The sequence below is a fragment of the Odocoileus virginianus genome, unplaced genomic scaffold, assembly GCF_023699985.2.
Source record: "Odocoileus virginianus isolate 20LAN1187 ecotype Illinois unplaced genomic scaffold, Ovbor_1.2 Unplaced_Contig_14, whole genome shotgun sequence".
Classification (NCBI taxonomy): domain Eukaryota; kingdom Metazoa; phylum Chordata; class Mammalia; order Artiodactyla; family Cervidae; genus Odocoileus; species Odocoileus virginianus.
In genome coordinates this window covers 1,245,747-1,272,283 of record NW_027224331.1, presented here as the reverse complement: position 1 = coordinate 1,272,283, position 26,537 = coordinate 1,245,747, and the positions used below count along the sequence as shown (strand labels likewise).

General features: G+C 44.7%; 2 protein-coding genes across 2 annotated transcripts in view; one reads left to right on the top strand and one right to left on the bottom strand.

Annotated features, from left to right (window-relative positions):
• Positions 1–17,795, top strand: part of RAB4A (RAB4A, member RAS oncogene family) — a 77,590-nt gene extending 59,795 nt beyond the window's left edge. The window contains exons 8-9 of the transcript XR_011486458.1: positions 10,635–11,913; positions 14,322–17,795. The gene's annotated coding sequence lies outside the window, so the exon portion shown is untranslated. The remainder of the gene's footprint in view (positions 1–10,634; positions 11,914–14,321) is intronic.
• On the bottom strand, positions 7,454–26,051 carry CCSAP (centriole, cilia and spindle associated protein). Its single transcript, XM_070464083.1, is given in 4 exon segments — positions 7,454–11,271; positions 12,509–12,777; positions 24,870–25,274; positions 25,798–26,051. Coding segments are annotated over 3 exon segments (801 nt in total). The 5' UTR covers positions 25,225–25,274; positions 25,798–26,051; the 3' UTR covers positions 7,454–11,094.
• Positions 26,052–26,537: the final 486 nt, after the last annotated feature.

Below are 26,537 nucleotides of genomic sequence, written 5' to 3'. Positions count from 1 at the left end.
CCAAACTTAAACTCATGCTGCTTACCAAAAAAAGCAGTGTTTTTTTTTTTTTTAAATTAAGGTTTACATTTTGTCTTTATTCAATTTTAACCTTTGGCGGTCGTGAAGAAGGTATTGTTTAATCTACAAACAGCTGTCACAGGCTAGGAGTGCCGTTGTCATGCAGTGTACACCACAGTCATTCCTGGGAAGTCAGTCCTGCTATAGGGGAAAGTGGAGCAGTTTGTGTGTCCAGAAGGGAACGCTTGAAAAACCAGCAGCCTGGCTAACCTCAGCAAGCCCTGGTTCTTCTGAAAAACTTGTTAAGCTTCTATTGTTACTGTAATCAAGTTAAAGTTTTATTCCTAGGAAAGATTAGTCTATTTGGTGTAAATTCAGGGCTTATACCTCACTACCGAACAATCTCCATGTTTTGAATATGGTAAAGAATTTGCCTGCCCGTGCAGGAGACTCCGGGTTTGGTCCCTGGGTCAGGAAGATCCCCTGGAGAAGGAAATGGCAACCCACTCCAGTATTCTTGCCTGGGAAATCCCATGGGCAAAGGAGCCTGGCGGGCTACAGTCCATGGGTTGCAAAAGAGTCGGACACAACTTAGAGATTAAACAACAACAAATGTTCAAGGTATGCTCCCAACTGGTTCAGGCCCAGGAGAGGAGGCTGTGGTCCACGGCCCTACAGGCCCCAGCTGGTCCTGCTGTCAGCCTGGCTTAACCATCACAAGCTTGCTTTTCAGAGGGATGCATAGTTTCAAAGAGTGGGTATTTAGTTTTTGCTTTTATCTGTTTTCTCATGTGTCAAAAGTCAAAGCAGTGAGGAAAGTCACCCGGGCCTCCTTGCCTCCCCTGGCTCCCTGCTTCCCCTACTCCTAATAGTGACTGCTGGCTAGTCTGTGTATCCTTCCAGAGCCTCTTGACATGGATACAGATGTTATTCCTCCTTCCTGTCTTACACAAAAAAGCAACATGTTACACACATTGTCTGTTTCCATATGCATTGTATCTTAGAGTGAGCTTTCTCCTCACTGAAGGCTGCAGAATGTCCCATTGTGTGGATATGCCATGTTTTCTTTAACCAGCTCCTTACTGATAAACAACTGCATTGTTTCCAATTCTCTGGTTCTCATGAGGTAATTCCAAAATATATGATTAATGACAGCATCATCAATTTCTATCTTCATTCACATTCATTAGAAAAGTAACATTATTCCTCCTAGTTCAGCCTCTTCTTATGCAGAGGCAAGAACAATTTACAAAATCAGGTGGAAGGGGGAAAAGAAATCCAGCAAGAAATATGAAAGACTTTTTCAATGAAAACTTTATTAAATAAATACATGAAGATCCAACTTAAATGGAGACATATTCTATTTGGGGATACAAAGACTCACTACTACTATAAAGATGTCAATCGCCTCAAAATTAGTAAATTCAATACAGTTTAACAAAATTGCCAAATGGAATGTTAAAATAGAAATCCACAAACTCATTCAAAAGTTCATATAGGAAAGAAAATAACCAAGGAAAGTAAAGAACAAGGCAGGGGTGGGGAGACTTGCCATATCAAATACTAAAATGCACTGCAAAATTAAAACCTTTGAGCTCAGGTGTAGATCCATAGAGGACCAGCATCTAGAACCTTTCCCTTGTATCTGTTGCAGTTTACGAAAAAGTACAATGTGACATTTTAAGTCAGTAAGAGCTCTTCACTGGGTGGTGTTAAGTCCTTTTTCTACCCATTTAATTCAATTTTTTTCTTAAAAAGGTTGATCTCAAATTCAAATTCACCAAAAATTAATTCTAGTTGGATTAAAGGTCTAAAAACAAAAGGTGAGATTTTTTTTATTTTAAGCCACTGGAAGAACATACAGAATTTTCATTAAGACCAAAGAGTGAATCTTTCTGTAGGTGATGCTAAATACCTCACCTGTAAAGAAAGTGTTTGAGGTTTCACATCACAAATTAGTATTTCCTATACAACAAACAGAAGCAGAGGAGATTAAGAAGAGGTGGCAAGAATACACATAAGAACTGTATTTAAAAAATCTTAATGACCTGGATAACCACAATGATGTGGTCACTTACCTAGAGCCAGACATCCTGGAGTGTGAAGTCAAGTGGGCCTTAGAAAGCATCACTATGAACAAAGCTAGTGAAGATGATGGAATTCCAGCTGAGCTATTTCAAATCCTAAAAGATGATGCTGTGAAAGTGCTGCACTCAATATGCCAGCAAATTTGGAAAACTCAGCAGTGGCCACAGGACTGGAAAAGGTCAGTTTTCATTCCAATCCCAAAGAAGGACAATGCCAAAGAATGTTCAAACTACCACACAATTGCACTCATTTCACATGCTAGCAAGGTAATGCTCAAAATCCTTCAAGCTAGGCTTCAACAGTATGTATGTGAACCGAGAACTTCCAGATGTACAAACTGGGTTTAGAAAAGGCAGAGGAACCAAAGATCAAATTGCCAACATCTGTTGAATCATAGAAAAAGCAAGGGAATTCCAGGAAAACATCTACTTCTGCTTCATTGACTACGCTAAAGCCTTTGACTGCGTGGATCACAAGAAACTGGAAAATTCTTAGAGATGGGAATACCAGACCACCTTACCTGCCTCCTGAGAAACCTATATGCAGGTCAAGAAGTAACAGAACCGGACATGGAACAATGGATTGGTTCAAAATTGGGAAAGGAGTATGTCAAGGCTGTATGTTGTCACCCGGCTTATTTAAGTTACATGCAGAGTGCATCATGAGAAACACATCCAACATGTGCTGGATAGATCACAAGCTGGAATCAAGATTGCCAGAAGAAATATCAACAACCTCAAATATGCAGATGATACCACCCTAATGGCAGAAAGTGAAGAGGAACTAAAGAGCTTCTTGAGGGAAGGTAAAAGAGGAGAGTGAAAAACCAGCTTAAAACTCAACATTCAAAAAACTAAGATCATGGTATCTGATCCCATCACTTCATGGCAAATAAGATGGGGAAAAAATGGAAACAGTGACAGATTTTATTTTCTTGGCTCCAAAATCACTGTGACTGCAATCATGAAATTAAAAGATGCTTGCTCCTTGGAAGAGTAAGTATGACAAAGCTAAGCAGTCAGTGTATTAAAAAGCAGAGACATCATTTTGCTGACAAGTTCTGAATAGTCAAAACTATGGTTTTTCCAGTAGTCATGTACAGATATGAGAGTTGGACCATAAAGAAGGCTGAGCACCAAAGAATTGATGCTTTCGAATTGTGGTGCTGGAGAAGACTCTTGAGAGTCCCTTGGACAGCAAAGAGATCAAACCAGTCAATCTGTAAAGGAAATCAACCCTGAATATTCATTGGAAGGACTGATGCTAAAGCTCCAATACTTTGGCTACCTGATGCAAAGAGCCAACTCATTGGAAAAGACCCTGATGCTGGGAAAGATTGAGGGCAAGAGGAGAGAGGAGCAACAGTCTTGATTGCTCCAGAGATGGTTGGATGGCATCACCGACTCAACAGACATGAGTTTGAGCAAACTCAAGAGTGAAGGATAGGGAATCCTGGTGTGCTACAGTCCATGAGCTCAAAAAGAGGAGGATACCACTTAGCGACTGAACAACAACACCACAACAAAAGAAAGCGTAAAGTTAGCATTGGGCTAACTTTAGTGAAATTTAAATTCAGATAACCACATTTTATTCCTGATATTGCTAATCTTTGGCTTGTTCTTTTTTGTCAAGCTTGCTAGAGGCTTATCAGTTTTATTGATCTTTTCAAACAGCTTTTGGCTTCATTTGTTTTTGTTCTCAATTCCCTTGATTTCTGCTCTTTTTCCTTCATTGAAGATGTGGTCTTGCTTTGCTTATTCTTTACTAGTCTAAGATGGGGGCTTAGATTATTTCTGAGACCGTCTGTCTTAACATAAGCTCTCAATGCTAATCAGTTCCTTCTAAGCACTGCTTTAACTGTGCCCAAAATTTTTTAAATGTTGTAATTTCATTTTTCTCCCATTTAAAATATCTTCTGATTTCTCTTTGAGATCATCTTTTTGGTGGATTATTTATGAGCAGGTTATTTAATTTCCAACTGATTGAGATTTTCCCTTCTTTACTGATTTCTAGTTTAATTCCATTATAGTCAGAAACATGAGTTGTATGATTTTTAATGTAAGATTATTTTAATAACCAGGATATGGACTTGTCTTGATGAATGTTCCATGTGCACGTGAAAATTTTTTGTTCTTCTTTTTTTGGGTAGAATGTTCTATAAATGTCAGAGTGAGTTGGTTAATGGTATTGTCTAGCCCTTCTAATAGCTTTACTAATTTTTTGTCTACTAGTTCTATTACTGATAGGTCTTTAACTATAATTGTAAATTTGTCTAGTTCTCCTTTCAGAGGTCAGGTGTGTTCCTTCATAATATTTTGCCTCAGGAAAATTTGCTTTGTATTTTTTTAATAGACTAATAATTTTTATTTTGTTGTATAATCCATATTAAAGACAGTGATTTAAATGGCTCCTGTGATGTATGGAGTATTCGATATATCAAAGGCCCTGAGTCCAGGCTGTAAGAACCTTAGAACTTTATAAGATGATTGGCATGCATTTTTTTAAAACTATTTACTTTTTGCCTTTTACTGGAAGACCAGTTTATGGGACCGCACTAGGAGGACAGAGGAGGAGAAGTAAACCCGCCCACGGAGCCACCGCGTCTCCTGTGACAGTGCCACTCTCCCCGTGTGTGCAGAGAGCCCCAGTCCATCTTGCATCCCGTCAGCTTGTAGCGACGCTGTCTGCCATGCTTCCCACAAGCCTGCCAGATTCTAGGGACAGGCACAGCTCACACTCTCACTGCGGCACAGGTGCTCGTCTCTTGGGAAGCTCTCCAGTTAGGGTCTGAGTGAGAGCCCGCTGCTGTCTCCCCCACTGTAGCTCTCTTCTGCCTCTGCCAACTCTGACCCCAGGTGAGAAGAGGCTTCCCACATATCAAGCAGCTTTTCAGCCTCAGCTGAGTGTCCTTCAGTGCAGCTCAGTTCTGACAATGTACTTGGAGAGAGTGGCAGGTCCCACGAGTTAAGGGCTCAGCCACTTGAGCCTGCCCCCATCCCAACTTCAGATGCCAGCCACAGGTCCAGGCTGTCACCCGTGCTTCTGAGCAACCACCTGTAAACTGGAGGTTCCCAGGACCCCCTCCTTGGGTTCAACTAATTTGCTAGAGCAGCTCACGGAAGTCAGAAAAACAACTTACTTGATTACTGCTTTATTGTAGAGGATGTAACTCAAGAACACCCAGATGGAAGCCATGTAGGGGCGTGGTAGGGGAAAGGGTGCAGTTTCCTCTGGGCACGGTTCTCACATCTCCACCTGTTCACAGACCAGAAAACTCCAAGAACCCTGGGCTTCTGGATTTTACAGAAGCTTCAGCATATAGGTGTGAGTGATTAAGTCATTGGCCATGGGTGACTGACTCAATCTCCAGCCCCTCTCTCCTCCCTGGAGTCAAAGTCCAACCCTTTCCTCCCAGTCAGTTTCCCTGGCAACCAGACAGCATTCTTAGGGCTGGCCAAAAGTCACTTCGAAATGTGTGTTGAAAAGGGGGCTTATGAATGACAAGGCACGCCTTCCACCTTTCTGGCTCTGGAGCTCTTTCCTTGACCGAGAACAAATGACCAAATTCTAGAACTGCTGTTTTCATTCCCCATGCTCCCAGCTTCCTTTGGTATCACTTCTCTCCTGTCTGAATACATCCTTTGGCTGTTTATTTAAAGTAGGTCTTCTGGCTATCAATTCTCTTTAAGTTTTCCTGCATCTGAGAATGTTTTCATTTCACCCTCATTCCTGAGGGATATTTCACTGGATACAGAATTCTAAGTTGACAGTTCTTTTCTTTCAGCACTTTGAGAAATGTGCCACTTATTTCTAGCCTCCATAGTTTCTGATGAAAAAAATGCATGGGCATATGAATTGTTCCCCTGTAGGTCATCTCTCACTTTTCCCTGGCTGCTTTCAAGATGTCTGTTAGTTTTCGACAGTTTTTATGATGTATCTGGGCTTGGATTTCTTGGGTTTATGCTGTTTCAGCTTCACTCAGCTCACCTGGAAGGATTTTAGCCATCATTTCTGCAGATGATTTTAAAGCACTACACTCTTTCTCTTATCTTTCTATGAGTCCTATAACACAACCTGGAAACTTTTCTTCAGCCCTTTTCTGTTGTTCAGATTGGATGATTTGTATTGATCTATTATCTTTCTTCAACCTGCTGTTGCATCTATCCAGCAAGATTTTTTAAAATTCAGTTGGAGCATTTTTCAGTTCTAATATTGTCACTTGGTTTTCCTATTATCTATTTCTCTACTGATAATTTCTATTTTAATACTTATTTCAAGAGTGTGATTGTTCATTTGCACTTTTCAATAATAGCTTCCTTCAAGTCTATGATGGCAGCTACTGACTGCCTTTTTCCATGACAGCTGTTTTCATGGTTTCATATGCTGAGTAATTTGGAGTGCCTCATAGGGAGTTTGAGTATTACATGATGAAACACAACCAAGTCCTATGGAGAATGCTGGCATTTTTGTTTTATCAGGTAATCAATCTGTTTAAGCTCAGGCCCCAAGTCCTGGGGTGCTGCTTCCAGTGCCGGTTCAGCCTTCAAAGCTTTTGCAGTGCTCTTCGGACCTGCCTCACACGTACAGAACTTTGTGGTCCGTCTGAGACCCGAGGAGGGGTCTGCCCGGCGGCCCACTCTCAAAGGTGCTCGGCTGGCTAATTAGGATCGGGGGACAGTGTGAACAAGGAGAGCAGGTGAGGGGAAGCTGGGGAGTTACAGAATATGTATAGCATTATTCCATATTTGTGAGAAAAAAAAAAAAAAAACAGTGTATATGTACCTCCAAGTGCCTGGAAAAAAGGTCTGGTTTCCTCTAAGAAGGGACGTAGAATATTGGTGAGGGGGTAGTGTTGAAAGGAACTTTGACTTTTTACTCTATACTTCTCTTTGAGTTAGGGCTTCTCTGGTGGATCAGAGGTAAAGAATCTGCTGCCAGTGTAGGAGACTTGGGTTTGATCCCTGGGTCAGGAAGGTCCCTAGAGAAGGAAATGGAAACCCACTCCAGTATTCTTGCTTGGGAAATCCTGTGGACAGAGGAGCCTGGTGGGCTACAGTGCATGGGTTCAAAGAGTTGAATGCAACTAAACAACAAATCTCTTTTAAGTTACTTTTGTCCATGCCGTATCCCTTTTGTAATTTTCAAAGCAATAATGTATGAGGGAAAGACTAGGAAAAATGTGGAGTTTAATTCAAAGTGTATACACACAAAGTATCTTTTCCTGGATGTAATACACCTAACTAAATATACCTTACTGAATATTTATCTAATGAAAAATACATTTAGGAGTCAATATAATCATTGAATTCTCTTCAACCATTAATGTACTCATCAGAATTACTGCCCACAAAACAGAAGCTTAGCCTGTAGCATTAATGAACTTTATTCACATTTTTCCAAGTAACTGCAATATTAAATACAAGCTAAAAGCAACACAGTTCTTAGAAAACACAGATGCGAGTTCCCACCACCTGAGCGCTGTGACTGTGGGTGCCCAGCCTTAGTACCTTCAGAATGTTAAAGTGAGTGCAGTGCTCAAAATACATACCCAGCAACACAGGGGACAGCTCTTAAAAACAGTTCTGCTAATTATACAGAAATCCAAAAGGAGGCCTCTAGTGTATCACGCAGGTGTCCTGACTTTCAAAATGGAAATGAATAATGAAGGAGCGACTTTCCAGGCTGGGAGGAAGCCTGGGCCTCAGCCCTGGACATGGCTCCTCTCACAGAATTTGGTACTAAGTGGACAGCTCCCTATTCAGCCTACTGCACAAAATCCATTTCAAATATTATACATGGTCACACTTTTAGAATCACTTTTTAAATGCTATTTAACTGATCACAAGACTATGGTAAGGACCCATGAGTCAGGCTTTGGCAGTTTGATCCCAAACCAACTACAGAATCAGACTGTATAAATATTAGCACCATTTTTTATCTAGTCCAGTGAAATGTAAAACTGCCCACTAAGCTATTTTTCACTGAAGCAGTCAACAAGACAGTTGTTTTCACTTCTAACATATGCTTGGCCCCTCTTCCTCTTTGCCAGTAATACATTTGAACACTTTGATGAGCAAGCACTAACATTTCCGCTGATAAAGTTCATGTTCAGCACAGCCCCAGCACCCAAAAGCCACCCTTGTGTTGTGCATTCCAGCTGGGTCATGCAAACTCAGATAGCTAAAATGCACAACAGAAAGGGGGCCCTTGGGTGCCGAGGCTATGCTGGACACAAACTTCATCAGCGGAAATGTTAGTACTTGCTCACCAAAGTGTTCAAAGCTTTCAAATTACTAGTAATCTACATCTGATGAATCAATGACAAAGCTATTTCATAAAAGTACCACAAATGTGTGCTTACTATATTATAAGCAATTCAGATAAACTATACCCTATTTTACTTTTAGTAGACTTTAAAATGTATATAGGTACTTGGGAATTTTCTGGCAGTGGGGGAGTACAAGCATTTTGACACCTCATAAATAGAGCAGTCTTTTAGGTTTTAAAAGGAAGAAAAAGGACAGATTCCTAGTCTCATTCACCTCAGTCCAGCAGAAGTATTCCGGTGTTACTTAATATTCTATTATTGCTTTTAGTAAACACAGGAAATATGTTACAACAAGTTGTTTTAATTAAGAACTTAAAAACTAAAATTTTAAAAAGAGACTCTTATGCAGCAGTTATTTCAATCTATATTTTAAATATCACTGGATTCTCAGTTTCAAACTTTTCAACATGAAAGGCAATTTTAAATTACCTCAGTTTCATAAGTTGTCTCAAGGAATAAGAACATGATCACAATGACATTAGTGAGAAGGAAAAAGTAGGACATCAAGTTGTTACAACTTAAAAATTTTATAGGTTCAAAAGGTCATCTTTACCCCTAAAGAGAAAGAACAAAATGAAACCCTAACCAACTAATGGCTTGGACACAGGAAGGGGACTCCTAGTCACTTCATACTGACTCATTCATTGTTCACGCACATTAAAAACACTTAAAAAAATCTTGTTCATTGGTCCTCTACTTAAAAGGGGGAAAATACTGGCCAATATCACCTTCTAGGTTCTTCCAGATCTGCATGTGGAGTTTGCAGTAGTAATTAAGGATATTAAATACAAGTCTGTGTTTTAAAGGAGAGAGTCTGGCTTGCTCAGGACCTTGAGGGGTCAGGTTTCTAAGGCAGTTCATCAGTGTGGACCTGAGCTACTCCCCACAGCCTCTTCCTAAGACTGTCAGCTACAACGGGAACAGAACACTGGAGCTGGTGGCTGAAACTATACATGCAGGAAGTGGTTTTAAAGGAACAGTCTCCACCACCACATTACCACAGAAATTTCATCTTTAGGTACCTGCAGTGTTTAAGGACTATAATAACAGCAAGATTCACCAGAATCCCTAGCAAGGACATTTTGGACAACACACAGACCTTTCTCTTACTAAACATACATCGTAGTGACTAGGAGAGCTCTCTATATATTCACCTCAAAATAACGCACATATTTTAAGTTTTTTTTAAAGCTCATGATTCTTCAATATGAATTTGCAAAGCTTAATATGATTATGTAAGATGATATTGTGTGAAGATTTTATATGGAATGAAACATCTTTGTAGAAATCAACCATAATACTTCAAAGACCCAGAGTAAAAATATCAAGGAAATGCTCAAATGCACACCAAACACCAAATTTACATTCACACATCTCTACATGGTAAGCTGGCAAAGTACTTTTTCTCTCTTATCGGGTATTTAGCATTCATCCTTACTGTAGATTCCTATCTCTGCTAAATGGAAAAAATGTTTCTCAAAACCACTTTCAACCCCAAAAGCAAATGTACTGGAGAGAAGGAAACACTTCATTGAAATGCTCGCATCTACGCCCATACACACAGCAGCATCCCCTCACATTAGCTTCTACAGAAAACCTACCAGCTAGGAACCTACAAGGAATGTATTTCAACCAAAAGTCTGAACAATGTACATCATCAAGGCTTTGTTATTGGTAAGTTCCATGGAGGAGAAAAGTAGGGGTGATCCACATCTCTAATAGGTAGCTTAAAATCTGTCCCCCATCCCCAGTAAGCAAGACAATCTCAATTTACTAAGTGAAATTTTAGATTCTAAATTCTAAGTATCATTGCTAAACTCTTCTAGTAGAGACAAAACTCCACAGTGGGTGAGTGCCAAAAGACCAGATTGCAGCAAGTGACTGGTACCCCCATTAAGTGTCCTTAAAAAATCTTAATAAAAAGTGACAGTCTTTGACTCAAAAGAAACTTCAGTACTACTTTTAAACATTTCATTCGGAATGCACTTGAACTAAACTATTAATAAGTGCCTAGACAATTTAAAGAGAAAAGATGACCCTCACCCAGTCTAGATAGTTCTTAAATATCACAGTCCACATGATGAAGTGGTGCTTGAACTGAAACACAAAAAAACATTCAATTGTTTAGGAAACTACCAATGTTCTACAATACTTTCACTATACATGGTATCAACAGTAGTGTTGAAATTCACTTTTAACTTGATGTTCTTTCCCACAGCAAACTACACATAAGGAAAAGGAATCTTCTGTGGCAAGCTGGCGTGAGCTTGCCAGCTCTGGAATCTGAGAAGCTGTTCAGAACAGGAGGAAAACAGGCTTCACCTAACCTGAGCCTAGAAACTGAAGTTAAGCATCTGTCAGCCATTTAAAGGCATGTGGTGTCAGGATCTTAAAAGATTAAGATGCTTTAAAACAAAACCCTTATAAGAATATCAAAGATTTAGGGAATTCTCCTCATAAATAACCGAATGTCTATGGCTTCAGTTGTCACCCTACTCCTGAGGCGGGTGACCAGGATTCATCAAAAGAGACAATCTTTCGGAAATTCCCCAAGAAAAACCTTGCATAATCAGTTGGTTTCTTAAACCTGTGTCCAGTTTCTTTTGGTAGTTTTTGTTTTGTTCTTTTCTTTCATTTACACTTTTAGAAAGAGGTTGTCCAAGCAACTGTTCCTTCCCTCAAGCTCTGGCGGAGTAGCATCTCATATACTCTGTCATCCATGGGTTCTCTGAGGAGGCAGGCTTGACCCGCCTATTTTTCTCCACATCAGCAGAGCGAGTTCGCTGCCTCTGAGCCGCCAGCCGCCTCTTCTCCACCTGCCTTCTGCTCTTGGCTCGCAGTGCAGATTCATGGATCTAAGGGGAGTCAGAATGAATGAACAGTAGCTTTGGCACTAATTTTCCAAAGTATTCACAATGAAGCTTCCTCCAGGTCACCTGGAGCAGGGCAGAGGCAAATCAGTCTCACCATATTCAGGACTTCTGAGAATAAAAGTTTCTCCAGAAGAACCAATCCCCTGAGTTCTGTCTTACCCGTTGTCAGCAGTAAAGAAACTCGGCAACAGAAAATGTCCACCAGACTAAATTTCAGTTTAAATGGTAAGCAACTAATCTGCACGTGCCTTGAGAAACTGTCTCTGGAAAAGGATTGGAACTCCTTAGCATTAAGCAAGAATAAGTATTCCATTGAAGGAACATATATTTTACAGCAAAATACTATCAAATTTCAAGATTTTACCACCTAAGATGTTTAATGAACCTCATTCAACTTAACTCCACGGGATTGCCAGAGGACAACTCTGTTGTCCTCAGAGTTATTTGAGATAACTCCAAACACCACCATCTGCTAGAGTTGAGAAGTCTGTTCAGTAAGACTTGGACTGTGGCATGTAATGAGAGTTCAAACAGCCTGCATCTCTGCTTCTCTTCAGGCCCTCTTTGCTTTGGGCTGGTGGATGCTGTTGGCACTAACACAGTCATTGCTCTGTGACCCCACAGGTGAGGGGCCCTTATCTGCCTTGTTCTCAGGTCTTTGCACGGGGACATGCCAGGCCTGAGTCCAAGGAGACTAAACCTTGGGGGAGGGATGAGCAGGGGACATGCAATCACTCTAATTTAATCCAAAGAGAAAACAGGAGTCTAGACAGACGTGCATAACCACAGCAGATGCGATCTGATAGACACCAAGAAAGGGGCTGAGGCGCGAGATGCCAGTTATCAAGTCCAACAGAGCAGGAGCCTCTCAGGCCAGACGCAAATCTAGACGGGCAGCTGCCAGCCCAGGCTACGCCCCTCGGCTCTACCTCCTGGGCCCCAGGAACTTGAGAGCCCCGCGTCCTGCCCCTTCTCCATCTGGCTCGGTGTCAGTAAAACCTTCCGGCTACCAGTTAACTCCCAGCAAAACTCCGGTCTCTAGGTAGCTAACATCCTGCATCCTGTTTGCAATCAGATGCCCAGTCCTGGGCTTTCCTTGGCCCACCTGAGACCTACCATGTCCCACAACATCACAGCAACCACAGGTATGATAGCCAGTGCCAGCCAGGCCAACCCCACCCCCAGGGGAAAGCAGAGAAGCCCGTTCACCGGCACCTACCTCCCGCACGGGGGCAGAGGCGCAGACGTTGTGAGTTTTCTGGCTTCCTGTGTCCGTCTGTTTCTCTCCCCACCCGTAGAGGGCAAACGGGTGCTTCTGTTCTTTTATCTTAGTGGATGACCTCTGAGGGCTCTCGATGGCTCTCCTGCTTCCTCGGGCAGCTAAGGCACTTGGTGGTTGCTGAGGGTCAGGACCGCTGGCTGATTTTTCAGAGTCTCTCATCCTGATCTGTTGTTCAGGTTTCTCTTTTACATCTTTCACTGGCAGTGCTTTTTGAAAAAGGAGATAAAACAGGATGGATGCTTTAAATTCAGGTTTACATATAATTACACATAATTTAAATATTTGGGATGGAAAATTCATAATGCCTAGTTAAGTCAGTAACTTTTTTAGTTACAGCTCAATTCTACAAGTTTCACTTAAAATGGATGGGCAGAAATAAGTTAGTCTATCCCATTTTAAAATCAACAATAAATACACCAAGATTGAAACAAGCCTATTCAAAAGTAACAACCATCATTGGCATTCTGAGGTTATGAGTCTCAATTGAATACTAAAAGCTAAAAAGCTAGAAAACACCAGGGCCTACTGGCTTTCTGCATGATAAATCCAGTCATTTTACCATCTTGCTTCAGGGACAGATCTAAATTTGGACAATCATTCATCAGCTGCAAAAGGTTAGTTTTTAAGTTACTCAACTGGAGTTTCAGGATTGTACTGCTTTGTGATGCTCCATGACTGTGGAAAATGCTCCTTTCAGCTCTCCCGAGCTCCTTATAAGAGCTGGCTGGTGACCTTAACATGAAAAGCCCTCCATCACAATAAGGAGCGGTTGCCATAGTTCCTCACCTCCATGTACAGCTGGGTGCACCCAGGGGGGGGAGCTGGGAAGGGCTCTTATTCCTGACAACATGAACCAGGGCCCCTGGCCTACACAGTCCTAATTCTCAGCAAGGCTGGTAAAACTCTGGTGGGGAACGGACTGCCCACCTGAGGTGTACTCAGATATTCAGGACTCACTCCAGAACATAGCCGTTTCCCCTAATTACCCTTTATGACTGTCCAATCACTATTTCTATAACCATCTGTATAATCCTATATGACCTTATAATCTTATGTGATCTTATACAGGTTGTATTCCTTGTGTAAAGCCCGAGTGAGCCTATGTTTTATCTCTGAGTAAGAGCCCCTTGTGCATCCAGGGTGCCACCTTACAGACCCTCTTGCTCCCGAGGATCCAGAATTTGGCTCTAGGTGGTGATTTTACAGGTTCATAGGAACCGGTAAAACCAAACCCCATCATTTTCAGGACACACTCATGTCCCTCACTAATAGTGGACCCTTCCCTGATGACATCCATGTAATCCAGACACAGTGTACATGTGTGAACCCTGACGCATCACCTGCATTTCTGTCTTCAGCAATGACCTTTATCTACCAAATCATTTCCTTTATTACTAAGAATTTTAAGGAGTAGACAGCATGCATCCAGCCCTGGGGTTCAGTGCTTCGCACTGCTGTGCACCTTATCTGTAAACCCAGCACTCAGGCTGTCTGGGGACACATGAGATGCCAGTCTTACACTAAATCCTGATAACCCAAATCCCCCCATCACTCAAACACTCTTCTAAGTGATGTGTCCACACCTCATCCTCTTTCCTCCCCTGGATCTAGGCAGAAGGGAAAGACCCATCAGGACCAAGACAACGGGAGGTAGAAGGGGGTCCAAGCCTGGCGTAGTTATGACACTGAGAGAAGGGGGAAACAACTCCACTCATCTTCAGGGATTCATTTCCTTCTCTTCCTCTCCCAGCCCCCATATGTCTAACTCCGACCTTCCAGGGAGCATGTCCACAGGAGATGATAACGATTTGGTTCTCGGGACAAGCTGAAGCCAACCAAGGAGAGATAAAGAGAATTCCAGCAAGTGGGGAACTGGCTTATACAAAGACATGAAGAGAAGAAAAAATAATTAAAAATGACAGGTACATAGTCTAGGGATGAAGGCATGATTGGGTAGCAGTGGGGAGATAAAGACCTTCTATGCCAAACACAGGAGTTTTATTTTTCCTAAGAATGAAGAATCACTGAAGGATTTTAGGCTGAAAAATGCTATGGTCCTATCTGCATTTCAGGAATGAGGCATCTAGCAATAAACATGCCCCAAAGAAGTGGGGGCAGAAAGGATGGAAAGTCCAGGGTAGGGGGTAACCCACAATGCTGGCAGGGGCAGAACAGGGAGAAAAGGCCCAGATAGTGCCCACCACCCCTGGCTGGTGCTCAGACTCACCTGGGCACCTGTGAACTGGGAGGTGGTACCCCGACCTCTCCAGAGAGCCCAGCCATAGAGGGCTGAACGGGCAGCTGAGTGGGTGATGCTGGGAGGCAAAGAGGAATCTTGGGCCCCTACAGGGGTTGGGAGTGGATAGTTACACTATCCTCCAGCAGAAGGCCATCAAAGATGGGGAAAGGGTACTTGACAACTCAGGTGTGAGACACCCCTGGGACCACCAAGCAGGCCACAGCAGGACCCTTAATCAGGGGCCCAGAAGAGAACGTGGAATTGGAGAGTCATAAGTGGGCAGGTGGGGGCTGAGGCTCAGATGCAGAGCAGATCCCCCAGAAGGAACACAGAGTCAGGGGAAGGGGAGCAGAGGTTGGCCCCCTGGGACACCAGCGCCTACTGAGCCAGTAGAAGGGATGAGGAGAGCCAGAGAGGGAGCCAGGGAAAAGAACAGCCAGCAAAGTCCAGAAGCTTCCAGGAGAGAAGCTGGAGAAGGATGTTCAGAAAAGGACAGAGCAATTAACAGAGCCAAATTTTACAGAGAGGGCAGGAGAATGAGGACAAAACAAGACTGGGCATTCTAGGGTTTAAGAGACATAAACTACTATGTGAACACAAATAGCTACAAGGGCACACTGCAGGGCGCAGGGGATACAGTCAATACTCTGTCTAACTCTAGATGGAAACTGTGAGTCACTATGTTGCACACTAGGACTTCCCTGGTAGCTCAGTTGGTCAAGAATCTGCCTGCAATGCAAGAGACCCCAGTTCAATTCCTGGGTGGGGAAGATCACTGGAGAAGGGATAAGCTACCCACTCCAGTATTCTTGGGCTTTCCTGGTGGCTCAGCTGGTAAAGAATCCACCTGCAATGCAGGAGATCTGGGTTTGATCCCTGGGTTGGGAAGATCCCCTGGAGAAGGGAAGGCTACCCACTCCAGTATTCTGGTCTGGAAAATTCCATGTATAGTCTGTGGGGTTGCAAAGAGTCGGACATGCCTGAGCAACTTTGACTTTCATGTTGTACACCTGAAACATATAAATCAAATATACCTCAATTAAAAAATCAGATGGTTAAGTTCTATGTTAGGTGTACTGTACCACAATTAAATAAAGGAACATAAGATAAAATATATACACAAGTTTTTTAAAAGACAGACTTGGCTCTGGGCAGTCAGGCTGTCTCACATGACAGAGAAGAGCATAGGGGATGGGGAGAACCAGGTCACAGCAGGTTGCAGATCAGGGAGACCCCAATGATCTCCTCACCATGGATCACTGAAAAGTCTGACATTAAAAACAGTAGTATCCACCAGTACCCAACACAAGAAACTAAAATCCTCTCTAGGGAGCCTGGGTCTCAGATTATTCCTACAGATAATAAACACAACAGTGAGTGTCCTGGGGATAATGACCAGTCACACAGGAGACAAGACAGTAAGGAAGTCCAGCAGGAGCAAGAGACTTGGGAAAACGGGGTTATCACTGACAGACCATAAAACCAACGTGTATTTAAAGAAGGAACACAAGCTCAAAAATATCTGTAGCAGGAGAAAAAAGATGGAAAACACAGAAGAGAGAGAACTTATCACTATAAAAGTAATACTTATAAAACTCTTGAAACAGTGCCTGGTACAAGATAAGTGTATATACATTTCAAAATCCTATTCAAAGGTTTAAATAAAGTCATTTCCAGGCAAATAAAAACAGTGTCATCACCAGTTACTGTGGAAGATTCTAATAGCACCTTTCTCAGTAACTGACAAAAATCAGCTCAGCCTTGATTTAGGACTATGCTGTTCATTACAAAAGCCATGAGGCAGATGTGACTTACGTATACTTTTACATTAATCAAAATTAGCTAGAAACAAACTTTCACTTCCTAAGTTACACCAGAGTTCAAGTGTTCAAACATGTGGCTCGTGGTTAGCAAGTTTCACAGTCCAGACAGAGAAACTGCCCATCATTACAGGAAGTTTGACTTGAAAAGATTGATTTTTTTAAACTATTTGAACAAAATTAACGCATCTGACCCAATGGGTATATACAGAATACTGCACCAAAACCAAAGAATATACAATCTTATCAAGCACATGCAGAACATTTACAAGAATTTACCCAGCCAAAGCTATAAAGAAAATCTTAATAAAGTCACAAAACTGGAATCATACAGTATGTAGTCTCTGACTCATGTGCAATTAAGCTAGATCATGCTCATCCTCAGTTACTTGCGTGTCCAACTCTTTGCGACCCTATGGACTATATAGTCCGCCAGGCTCCTCTGTCCACAGGACTCTCCAGGCAAGAATACTGGAGTGGGTTGCCATGCCCTCCTCCAGCAGATCTTCCCAACCCAGGAATCGAATCCCCGTCTCCTGCTTACAGATGGATTCTTTACCGCTGGGCCACCAGGGAAGCCCTAATTAAGCTAGATACAACAGCAAAAATATCTTTTACAATCTCCAGCTATAGGAGAATCCCCTGGTGGTCCAGTAGTTAGAACTCCATGCTTTCACCACTGAGGGTCAGAGTTCAATCCCTGGTTAGAGAACTAAGATCCTGTAAGTCTTGTGGCATGGCCAATAAATAAATAAATAAAATCTCCAGTTATAAAATTAACATTTCTTTTTCTTAAATTGAACCACAATATGGTATTAGTTTTAGGTTACAGCCGAGTGATTCAGTTATATAAATATATTCTTTTAGGTTACTTTCTACTATAGGTTATTATCAGATATTGAGTATAGTTCCTTGTGCTATACAGTAAATCCTTGTTGCTTATCTGTTTTATATGTGGTAGTTTTTATGTGTTAATCACATACTCCTAATATATCCCTTTCCTTAAAAAATTTCTAAATAATGCATGGGGTCAAAAATAAATCATATGATTTCACAAAAATGTAAATGTTCTCCATGTCATTGAGCTATACACTTAAAAATTGTTAATGATAATTTGTGTAGTGTGTTTACCACAGTTTTTAAAAATAAAAAAGTAATGGCGATAGCATCAACCCATTCTTATTAGAAATATTTCTAAATTTCTTCATTAAGTATGAATTTCTTCATTAAGTACGATGCAGCTAAAGCAGTACTCAGAAGTAAATCTAGAGCCTTATATCAATATATCAGAAAGAATAACAGGCAAGGGAAGAAAAAAAAAAATCAATGATAAGCATCCATCTTAAAATGTTATAAAAAGAGCTTCCCTGGTGGCTCAGTGGTAAAGAATCCGCCTGCCAGTGCAGGAGACATGGGTTTAATCCCAGTCCAGGAAGCTCCCACACGCGACAGAGGAACTAAGCCCGTGCGCCACAGCTGCTGAGCCCACGCGGGACAGCGACTGAAGCCTTCGCGCCCTCGAGCCTGAGCTCCACGAGAGAAGCCACTGCAAGGAGAAGCCTGCACACTGCAGTGAAGAACAGCCCCACTCCGCAACTAGAGAAAAGCCCATGCAGCAAAAAAAGACCCCAGCACAGCCAAAAATAAATTTAAAAATAAAGAAAGAATATTAAAAAAATTATAATAAGCACTGAAAAATGAAACTAAGGGGAAAAAAATCATGAATTAATAAACACATAATAAACAAAATGGACATGGCCAAGGGTTAGCTTGGAACAAAAATTAACAGAATTCACAAACCTCTAGCAAGTCTAACAAAGAAAGAGGGTAAAAAATAAAAATAAGTAAAAATAGAGCGAGTGAGGCCGTCAGGTTAAATGTGCACGGGTGACCCATGATCGCAGTCCTTTCCTCTTCAAACCCCACCACGGTGAAGGGAGAAAGGCCAAGGAGCGGAGGGAAAGGACAACAAGCAAGCAGGTGACGACACCAGACAGATTCTGGAAGGTGCAAAGTGAGAGAAAAGACTGACGGGACTCAGCAGGATGATGCAAACTCCCTGCAGAAGGGCCCACGGGACACAGTGGCGCCGTGCGTAACCGGCATTGAGGCACCAGGCTTCCCAGAAGGTGAGGCCCAGCCTCAGTCAGCGCCCGAGGCCACGCACTCCAATGACAGCTTAACAAGAACGCGCCTCGGCTGAGAACCAGGGTCCACGCTGCCTGCCCTTGAACCTGGGCAGATTTTTGTGAGCAGAGAATGGGGTGAAAGAGGTGCCCCATGGCTCCTGGAAATAAGCCGTGATGGGCAGTACAGCAGCTGCCCAGCTCTCTCTCAGGAATGCTCACCGTTGGAGGCCGGCCTCAAGTGATGAGGGGGGCCAGGCACACGAAGAGGTCGCCCGCAAGTGTCTAGCAGACAGCTGCCGTCAGCACGCAGCAGAGACAAGCCACGCCCTGTGCCCTGGCCAAATGCTAATTCACAGAAACCACGAGCTCACAGGTGAGACCTGGAACCTGAAGTACTAGTTTCCAGGGAAAGCCTGGCGTGCAGCAGGATACTCCCTCCACAGTCCTTGCTGTGGTCCTCAAGGCCGGTGGCTGCCCACCCCCCACCCCACAGCCCAGGTGCCTAGAGGAGGAGGGCCCGAGGGCAGCAGGCACAGGAGAAGGGAGGGGGGCAGGGTGAAAACAGGAGGAGGTAAAGAATGGGGTCCCTCCTCCTCTCCCCCAGCTCTGCTCCCAGGATGCTGACGGGCAGGCTCGGGGCCCCCCAGCAGGAGGACGGAGGAGCAGGGTCTGGCAGGCTGACACAAACAGGCGGGCACCAATGTGGGCAGCCCCCGGAAAACAGCAGAGTCCCCCTACAGCTACAGTCACAAGCTCCTCCACACACAGCGCCCAGAAAGCCCTTCAAGCTTCCCTCTTAAAGCGGCAGACAGGCTAAGAGCAAGCATTCAAGTACCTCCTTTAATAAGAAAGAGACCAAAATAGAGAGGAAAAAACTAGGCTTGGAATATAAGAGATCTCTCAAAGGATATTTATGGCTTGGGGAGGGTGGGGGGCAGGGGAGCTGGAGGGTGGAGTTAGAGAAAAAGATGCTATTTTTTGTTAATTTTTAAAAGAACATTTGGGACAAAAAAGCAATCTCTTTGAAATTAAAAACCAGAATGGTAGAATTTAAAATTTCAACAGAAAATTTAGAAGATAAAATTGAAGCATTCTCAAAACAAAACCAAAGTTCCAATCTAAAAAAAAAAAAAAAAAAACTTAAATAAAAATATTAGAGGTTTGCTCCAGGAGGCATACAAACCAGCTAAAAATAACTATCAAGAAAAAAATGAATAGAAATTTTTTAAAGGTTTTTTAAGTCTTTTTTGGCCTCTCTGCATGGCATGTGGGATCTTAATTCCCTGACCAGGGATCAAACCCATACTCCTTGCAATGCCAGTATTGAGTCATAACCACTGGACTGCAAAGGAAGTCCCCAGAACAGAAATTATTTTAAACAGTACTAGAAAATATCACTGAACTGAAAGAAGTGTTTCTAGATTTAAAAGGCTCACCACGGGATTCCGCTGGCAGTCCAGTGGTTAACTCTGCACTCCCAATGCAGGGAGTATGGGTTCAATCCCTGGTCGGGAAACTATATCCCACATGCCATGAGATGTGGCCTAAGTTTTTTTAAAAAACTAAGTAAAAAGTCCCACCAAGTTATCAGCCCAATGAATGAAAAATGACACAGTATTTTAGAATACCTAGGATAAAGGAACTGTCCTAAAACTTGAAAAAAGAAAAAGGTCACATATACAAAACAAGTGTCAGAATGACATGGTACTTCTCAACAATAAGACCAAAACCTAGGATTCAATATAATACCTTCAAATACTGAAATGTCTAACCTAGGAAGTCTCTATCTTGCCCAAATGGCAATCCAGCCTTGGATAAAGGCATTTTTAGACTTCAAGGTGATAAAATTTTTACTTCCCTTTCAACATTTCTCAGGACTTAGAGAGGATGTGCTCCACCAAAAGGAAGGGAGATTGGAGGCTTCTAGAACAGGGATCAGATAAAGGAGGTAAGCAAAAGGGATACTCAGCAAACAGGAAGAGAAGTCCCAGCTTGACAGCAGTGTCAGACCTGGACATCATAAAGTCTAAATTAAGAGAGTCAAGGGTTCCCCAAAATTATTTCCCCAAAGAAAATAATGCAACACATAGAACACTGAATGTGCCTGGCATATAACAAGCTTTACAGTCCCACCAGACTATTTCAGGCTAAATTACAAAAGAAAAAAGAAAAGCAAAAAGTAAAGCAATAATTACCTCTGGGAAAAACATAAATAGCAAAGAAAATATAATCAAAATGTGCTGTATGGATTGTCTGCAAATAACATTTACAGAGCCATGATCATGCAAATATAGAATAGTACTTAAATGAAATAGTCATATAGTTAATACTGTGGGACAATAGAGGTGCTTGTGTATATCTAGGTGGGAGGAAGGGAGGGTTTGAGGAACGGCCAAGCTAAGATCTTAAACTAAATCATCTTCCATTATGGGAAGTCAATATACAATTTTCAAAATAAAAAAGCCAACATTAGTCTGAATGAGAAAATCATTGGCCACAGCGCTGAAAAGAAAGGTAAAGAGTTACTCCAGGGAGCAAGGGGCATGGATGGTGAATAGACCAGGATTACTTTTTCATTTTAAGCATATTTTAAAAAATTATGCATATGCATAACTGGTTTAAAACTAAAATTGAATTTAAAAAGAAATGTAAATATGAAGAAAAGAACTGGAGACATTCTAGACACTCTTGAAAACGTGTTGGCTACAGAGAGAAGGCACTTCACAGTGAACAAGCATTCCCACACCCACACCCCACACACAGGCGACTTCCCAACAGCTTTTTAGTACCATCTCTTAAATAAGAACAAGAAGCCAAGAATCATTAGACATTTGAGGAAAGCTACTAACTTGAAATACAGGATTACAAATTACATTAAAAAAAAAAAATTCAGAGAGAGGGAGGGGAAACCTGTGCCAAAGAAACATGCAAAAACTAAAAATTCCTAGTCCTCAGCAGGACAAGTGAGGATACTATACATACAAATCAAGAACAGAATACTATTTTTTTAAAGAGGATTAAAGAGAAGGAGAGAAGGAAGGAAAACCCAGAAAAACAATTCAACAGGTTCTTAAGACAGATGGAATGGAGGCCAGGGTAGAAAATTAGATATGTTTGTGAAGTCTAACATCCAACTAAGGAGTTCAGAAAGAAAAAAGAGAAAAAAATAATAGTCATAAGAAAACAATTCAAGAAAACTTCCCAGAATTACAAGATAGGAGTTTGACTGCAAGGACTCATGAAGCACATTAGAGGAAAACAGGCCTTGACAGAAGAAAATTTTCAGAACACAGAGGACGAAGAGAAGACCCGAGAAGCTTCCAGAGGAGGGAGCATGTTATCTATGAGGGATTAAGAGTGAGAACAACACGGGAGTGTAACAGCTACTTCACAAGTCCCAGTACCAGACAGCACCGCCTCTAGATTTTGTAGAGACAAAAACTTCCAACCTAGAATGTCAAGCCTATTCACAAACTTGCTGAATTGTGAGGCTAGAATCTTTTGACATGCAAGATCTCAAAACATTTAGCATCTCACACACCCTTTCTCAGGAAGGTCCTAGAAGATAATCTCTGCCAGGAGAGGATAAACCAGGCAAGAAGATGAGAGGAGAGCCACACAACAGGGGGTCCTACAGAGGGAAGGCAGGTGTCCCTGGGGTGGCGGCCAAGAGCCCTCCCAAGAGGCAACAAGGCAGCAGGCTGCCAGAGCAGCGAGCAGGCCAGGTGGAAGTAGGTCAGAGGCCCCGGAGGGATGTCTTAAGATGGGGAGGGCGACGGTGAACCTGATGTGTTGGTGGCATTGCAACAGAAAGAAAAGGGAGTCACAGCAAACAATTCGGGGCCACTCTAAGCAACCTCGTCCACAGCCCTAACTGAATCTAATTCTCTGACGACTACACCAGAGGTGAGGATGCACCAGTGTACGGGTTAGCAGGTCACTAAAAGGAATGAAGGGCTTCCCAGGGGGCTCAGTGGTAGCAAATGCACCGGCCAGTGCAGACCTGGATTTGATCCCCGGGTCAGGAAGATCCCTTGGAAGAGGAAATGGCAACCCACTGCAGTATTCCTGCCTGGGAAACCCCACAGACTGAGAAGCTTGGTGGATTACAGTCCACTGAGCTGCAAACAGTCGGACACTGAGCAACTGAGCATGCACACAGAAAGAATGACAGCCAGTAGATGGTACTAAAAATCCAATTAAAAATCAACAATCTCAATAAAAGCCATGTTGGAAAAGCAGACTTACACACCAAGGAAAACCAGAGGAATGGGAAGGGGTCACCTAGGGAATAGGTAATTGGGATGGGGGAGGAGGGCTACTGTATCTCCGTACTAAGCCATGCATAACCATATGATTCTACATGTACATATGGCTTCAGTAAAGACAGGAACTAAATGTTTATATTTCAGAGAAACTCAAAAGAGTGCTCCTCATTCTGTCCACTTAAACACAAGGACTTTCAATCCTGCCAGACATAGGGATGAACAGAGGCTGTGATACGCATGAGCAAAGCAAAAAGATCCTGGGATGGGGAGTCCTAAAAGAAGAAACATTTCTTCTTCCCAGATTCCTAAACTAGAAATATTAGCAAAGAAGAAATTACCTCAGCCAGCCCCTGGGATGATTCAGTGTTTCTAAGGGAACCAAAATAATCATGAACTCTTACAACACAAGCCCCATACTCCATACTACAATGCTGTCTAAAAACTGCATTTATATACATCTGGAAATAACTGACAGCTCTTTCATAAGCAATGAAGGGGAAGAACCAAGGAGAGAGAAAAGCTCATTCAGTCTGATAAAGTGCATCTCATAATTGAGCTACTAGCTCAGTGCCCCATACCCTCCCCATCTTCTGTTGTTCAAACTTTTAGCAAAGGTCAGGAATCAGTGGGAATTTATAAGTAACATGTGAGGATGGAGGGGCAGCCCTGCCACATGATGAACTGAGAACAGCTGGGAACAGTATAACAAGACTCAACTTCCTCTCCTCCTCAGCATCTCACAGACAAATGAGGATGAGAGTCCTGAGAAAAGTCTGATCAGAGTACCACTGACAAGGCGGTAAACAAAAATAGTCATCGATGGTTGATTCTGAGCTTCCATTTCTTTGTCTATAAAATCCAGGTAAACGAGGTGAAAACTACGGTCCTACCTCTTAGACTTGTTTTGAGTATTGACTAAGAAAATATATACTTTAAGATCGGTGACTGGCTGCATGACAAGCTCTCAGGCCATTTTAGTTATTTGGCTCACTAGGATCTCTTTAAAACTGAGTGACGTCGGGTGGTGCCTGGTCCAGGCTGAAGTAGAATAGAACCCCACGGGGTTCCTCCAGGCTGTATCTGGGGCATTCATTCAACTGGTACCTGAGCACCAGCGGCCACTCGGCCCGCCTCACACTCCGAGAGCCCGCCTCTGCGATCCTCCGGCAGCAGAGAAGGTGCAGGGCCCCGTTGGGAGCAGCAGATGCACCACCCCCAAGAGCCATTTTCCAGCTGCCGCTCCTCAAGCTCACAGTAGCAGCTGGAGGAGAGGAGGCGAGCGAGCAGCCGAGAGCACCCGGCATTTAGAAGGATTATCTCCCAGCAGCCGGGATTTATGCAACAGTCTGCGGAAACAAATACAAAATATTCCTAAGGGAAAGCGCGGTCAGGTCAGGGTGTTAACACAGAAAACAACAGCCCCAATCACAGGACAATGCGCTTAGTTAGTTTCTAACCTCTGGCGGTCTGATGAAAGCTGGGCTCCTCTCATAAAACAAATGAGCGTTTAGAAATAAATAGACGGGAGCTTAGTGGTCCAGAGGCCATCAAGGCTACCTGGTGAAAATCTGACTTCGCCAGCGGCCCGTCTAAGGCGTTTACAGCTGGCTCAACCCAGAGACACACTTTACGGAAATACAGGGTGGGACTGCGGGGGCGGGGCCGCCACCTTCCTTATTTTGTCTAGGGTGGTGTATTCTCTGCCTACCAAAAATAGATTAAATAAAATCAAGAGCTCGCCGGGAGCCCTCGCTGCGAGAAACGGCTGCGCGGTTCAGGAGACGCAAGAGCAAATCTAGTCCCGCGAGCTGGCCCCTTGCAGCCCCCTCCCCGGCCCGGTACCTGGCGGCGCCGCGTCCTCCGCGTCCACGGCGTCCCCGGTCTCCGCGTCCCCCGCGGCCTCCACGCCCCGCTCCTCCGGCCCTACGCGCGCCTCAGGCTCCGCGGGCGGCGGCGGCGAGGCCGGGACGCACTGGGGCGCGGGGGCCCCGGTGCCCGACGACGCCGACGACGCCGAGTCGTCCGAGGCGCCGGCCTGGCCCCAGTCGTCCCAGAGCCAGGGCGCGTGCGCCTGCTCCAGCAGCCGGAGACCCAGGCGGTAGTGGCGCAGCGCACGGTAGCACGGCCCGTACTCGTCTCAGCGCGGCTCCTGGTAGCGCTTCATGTACTCGCTCTTCACGCCGCTCCCCGGGGACATGGTGCCCCGCGCCGGCCCCGAACGCCCGCCTTTCCGCGCCGCGCGGTCGCCTACGGAACCCACGACACGACACAGAGGCACGCCACACCCCTCCGCCAGCCCGGCCCGCCGCGTTGTTTAAACCCAGCGCCCCGCCCGGACGGGGCGGGCTGGGGCGGAGCGTGGGAGGGGAGGGAGGGAGGAGGGAGGAGGGAGCGGGGGAGGGGGAGGGATGGGGGAAGGGAGTGGGAGGGATGGGGGAGGGGGAAGCGGGGGCGGCTGGGCGGGGCGTGGGGCGGGGCGGAGGGAGCGCGCGGCCTGCCTGGGTAGGGGGCGGAGACCTGGGGGGGCGGCCAGGGGGCGAGGGAGGGCCGGGCGGCCGGGGCTGCCGGGCTCGGGGGTCACCTGGGAGGGCGGCTCGCGAGCTCAGAAGCCAGAGGCCGCGGGAGCCCGCGGATGGGAGGGCAAGAGGCAGGCGTGGGCGCGGGGAGCCGGGCTGCCTCGGGGTCTTGGGCGCGGGGAGCGGGGCGGCCTCGGGGTCTTCGGAGCGCCCTCGGAGCGGGACGTGTGGGCAGGAGGGGCAGCCCCGCTTACCTCCTTCTTGTGCCTCCAGCCCCGCGCCTCCGGCGGGTCCTCGGCGCCAGTGGCGCAGCAGCCCAGAGCCGCCCGCTCTCCCAGCGCTTTCCTGCCGAGCAAGATGTCGCTCCTGCAGCAGCCGGTAGGGGAAGGCGCCGCCTCAGTCCCGGGAGCAGTCGTCTCCCGCGCGCGCTCCCGGCCCCCGGCCCCCACCCCTCGGTGGGGGCGGCGACTTCGGCGTCGGGAGTGGGGTGGCGGGCGACTCGGCTGGCCCAGCACCCTCGCCAGGTCCCCGCCCGCCCGAGGAGCCCACGAACCTTGTTGTAGGAGGCGCTGCCCGGGGTCCCCGCCGCATCCCGAGGCGTCGGGGAACGAAGCCGCCCACCAGCCCGCGACGTTGTGTTCTCTTCCCGACACTTGCCAGGGTCGCGCTTCCCAGAAACAACCCCAAGTGCGCGCGTTGGCTCTTGCTTCCAGTCCTCTGTTCACAACACCTGTTACTCTGGCTTTTAACTCCTTTCAGTGCTTTAGTGGAACTCCTTTCTTGTCTACACCCCGAACATTTTGTGAAGCTATTGGTTAAAACTGCCAAGCCACCCTCCCAGAGGCCCAGGTGCGCCGAAAGCCTTGGCGGACTTGGTTGCGGTGTGCTAAGTATACAATGTTGCGCTGATTGTTACAGTTTCCAGAGCGGTCCCGTGCGGATTTTCCCCCTTTATGAAAAGGAGCCTGGATACATTAGTACCAGAAAGATTTGA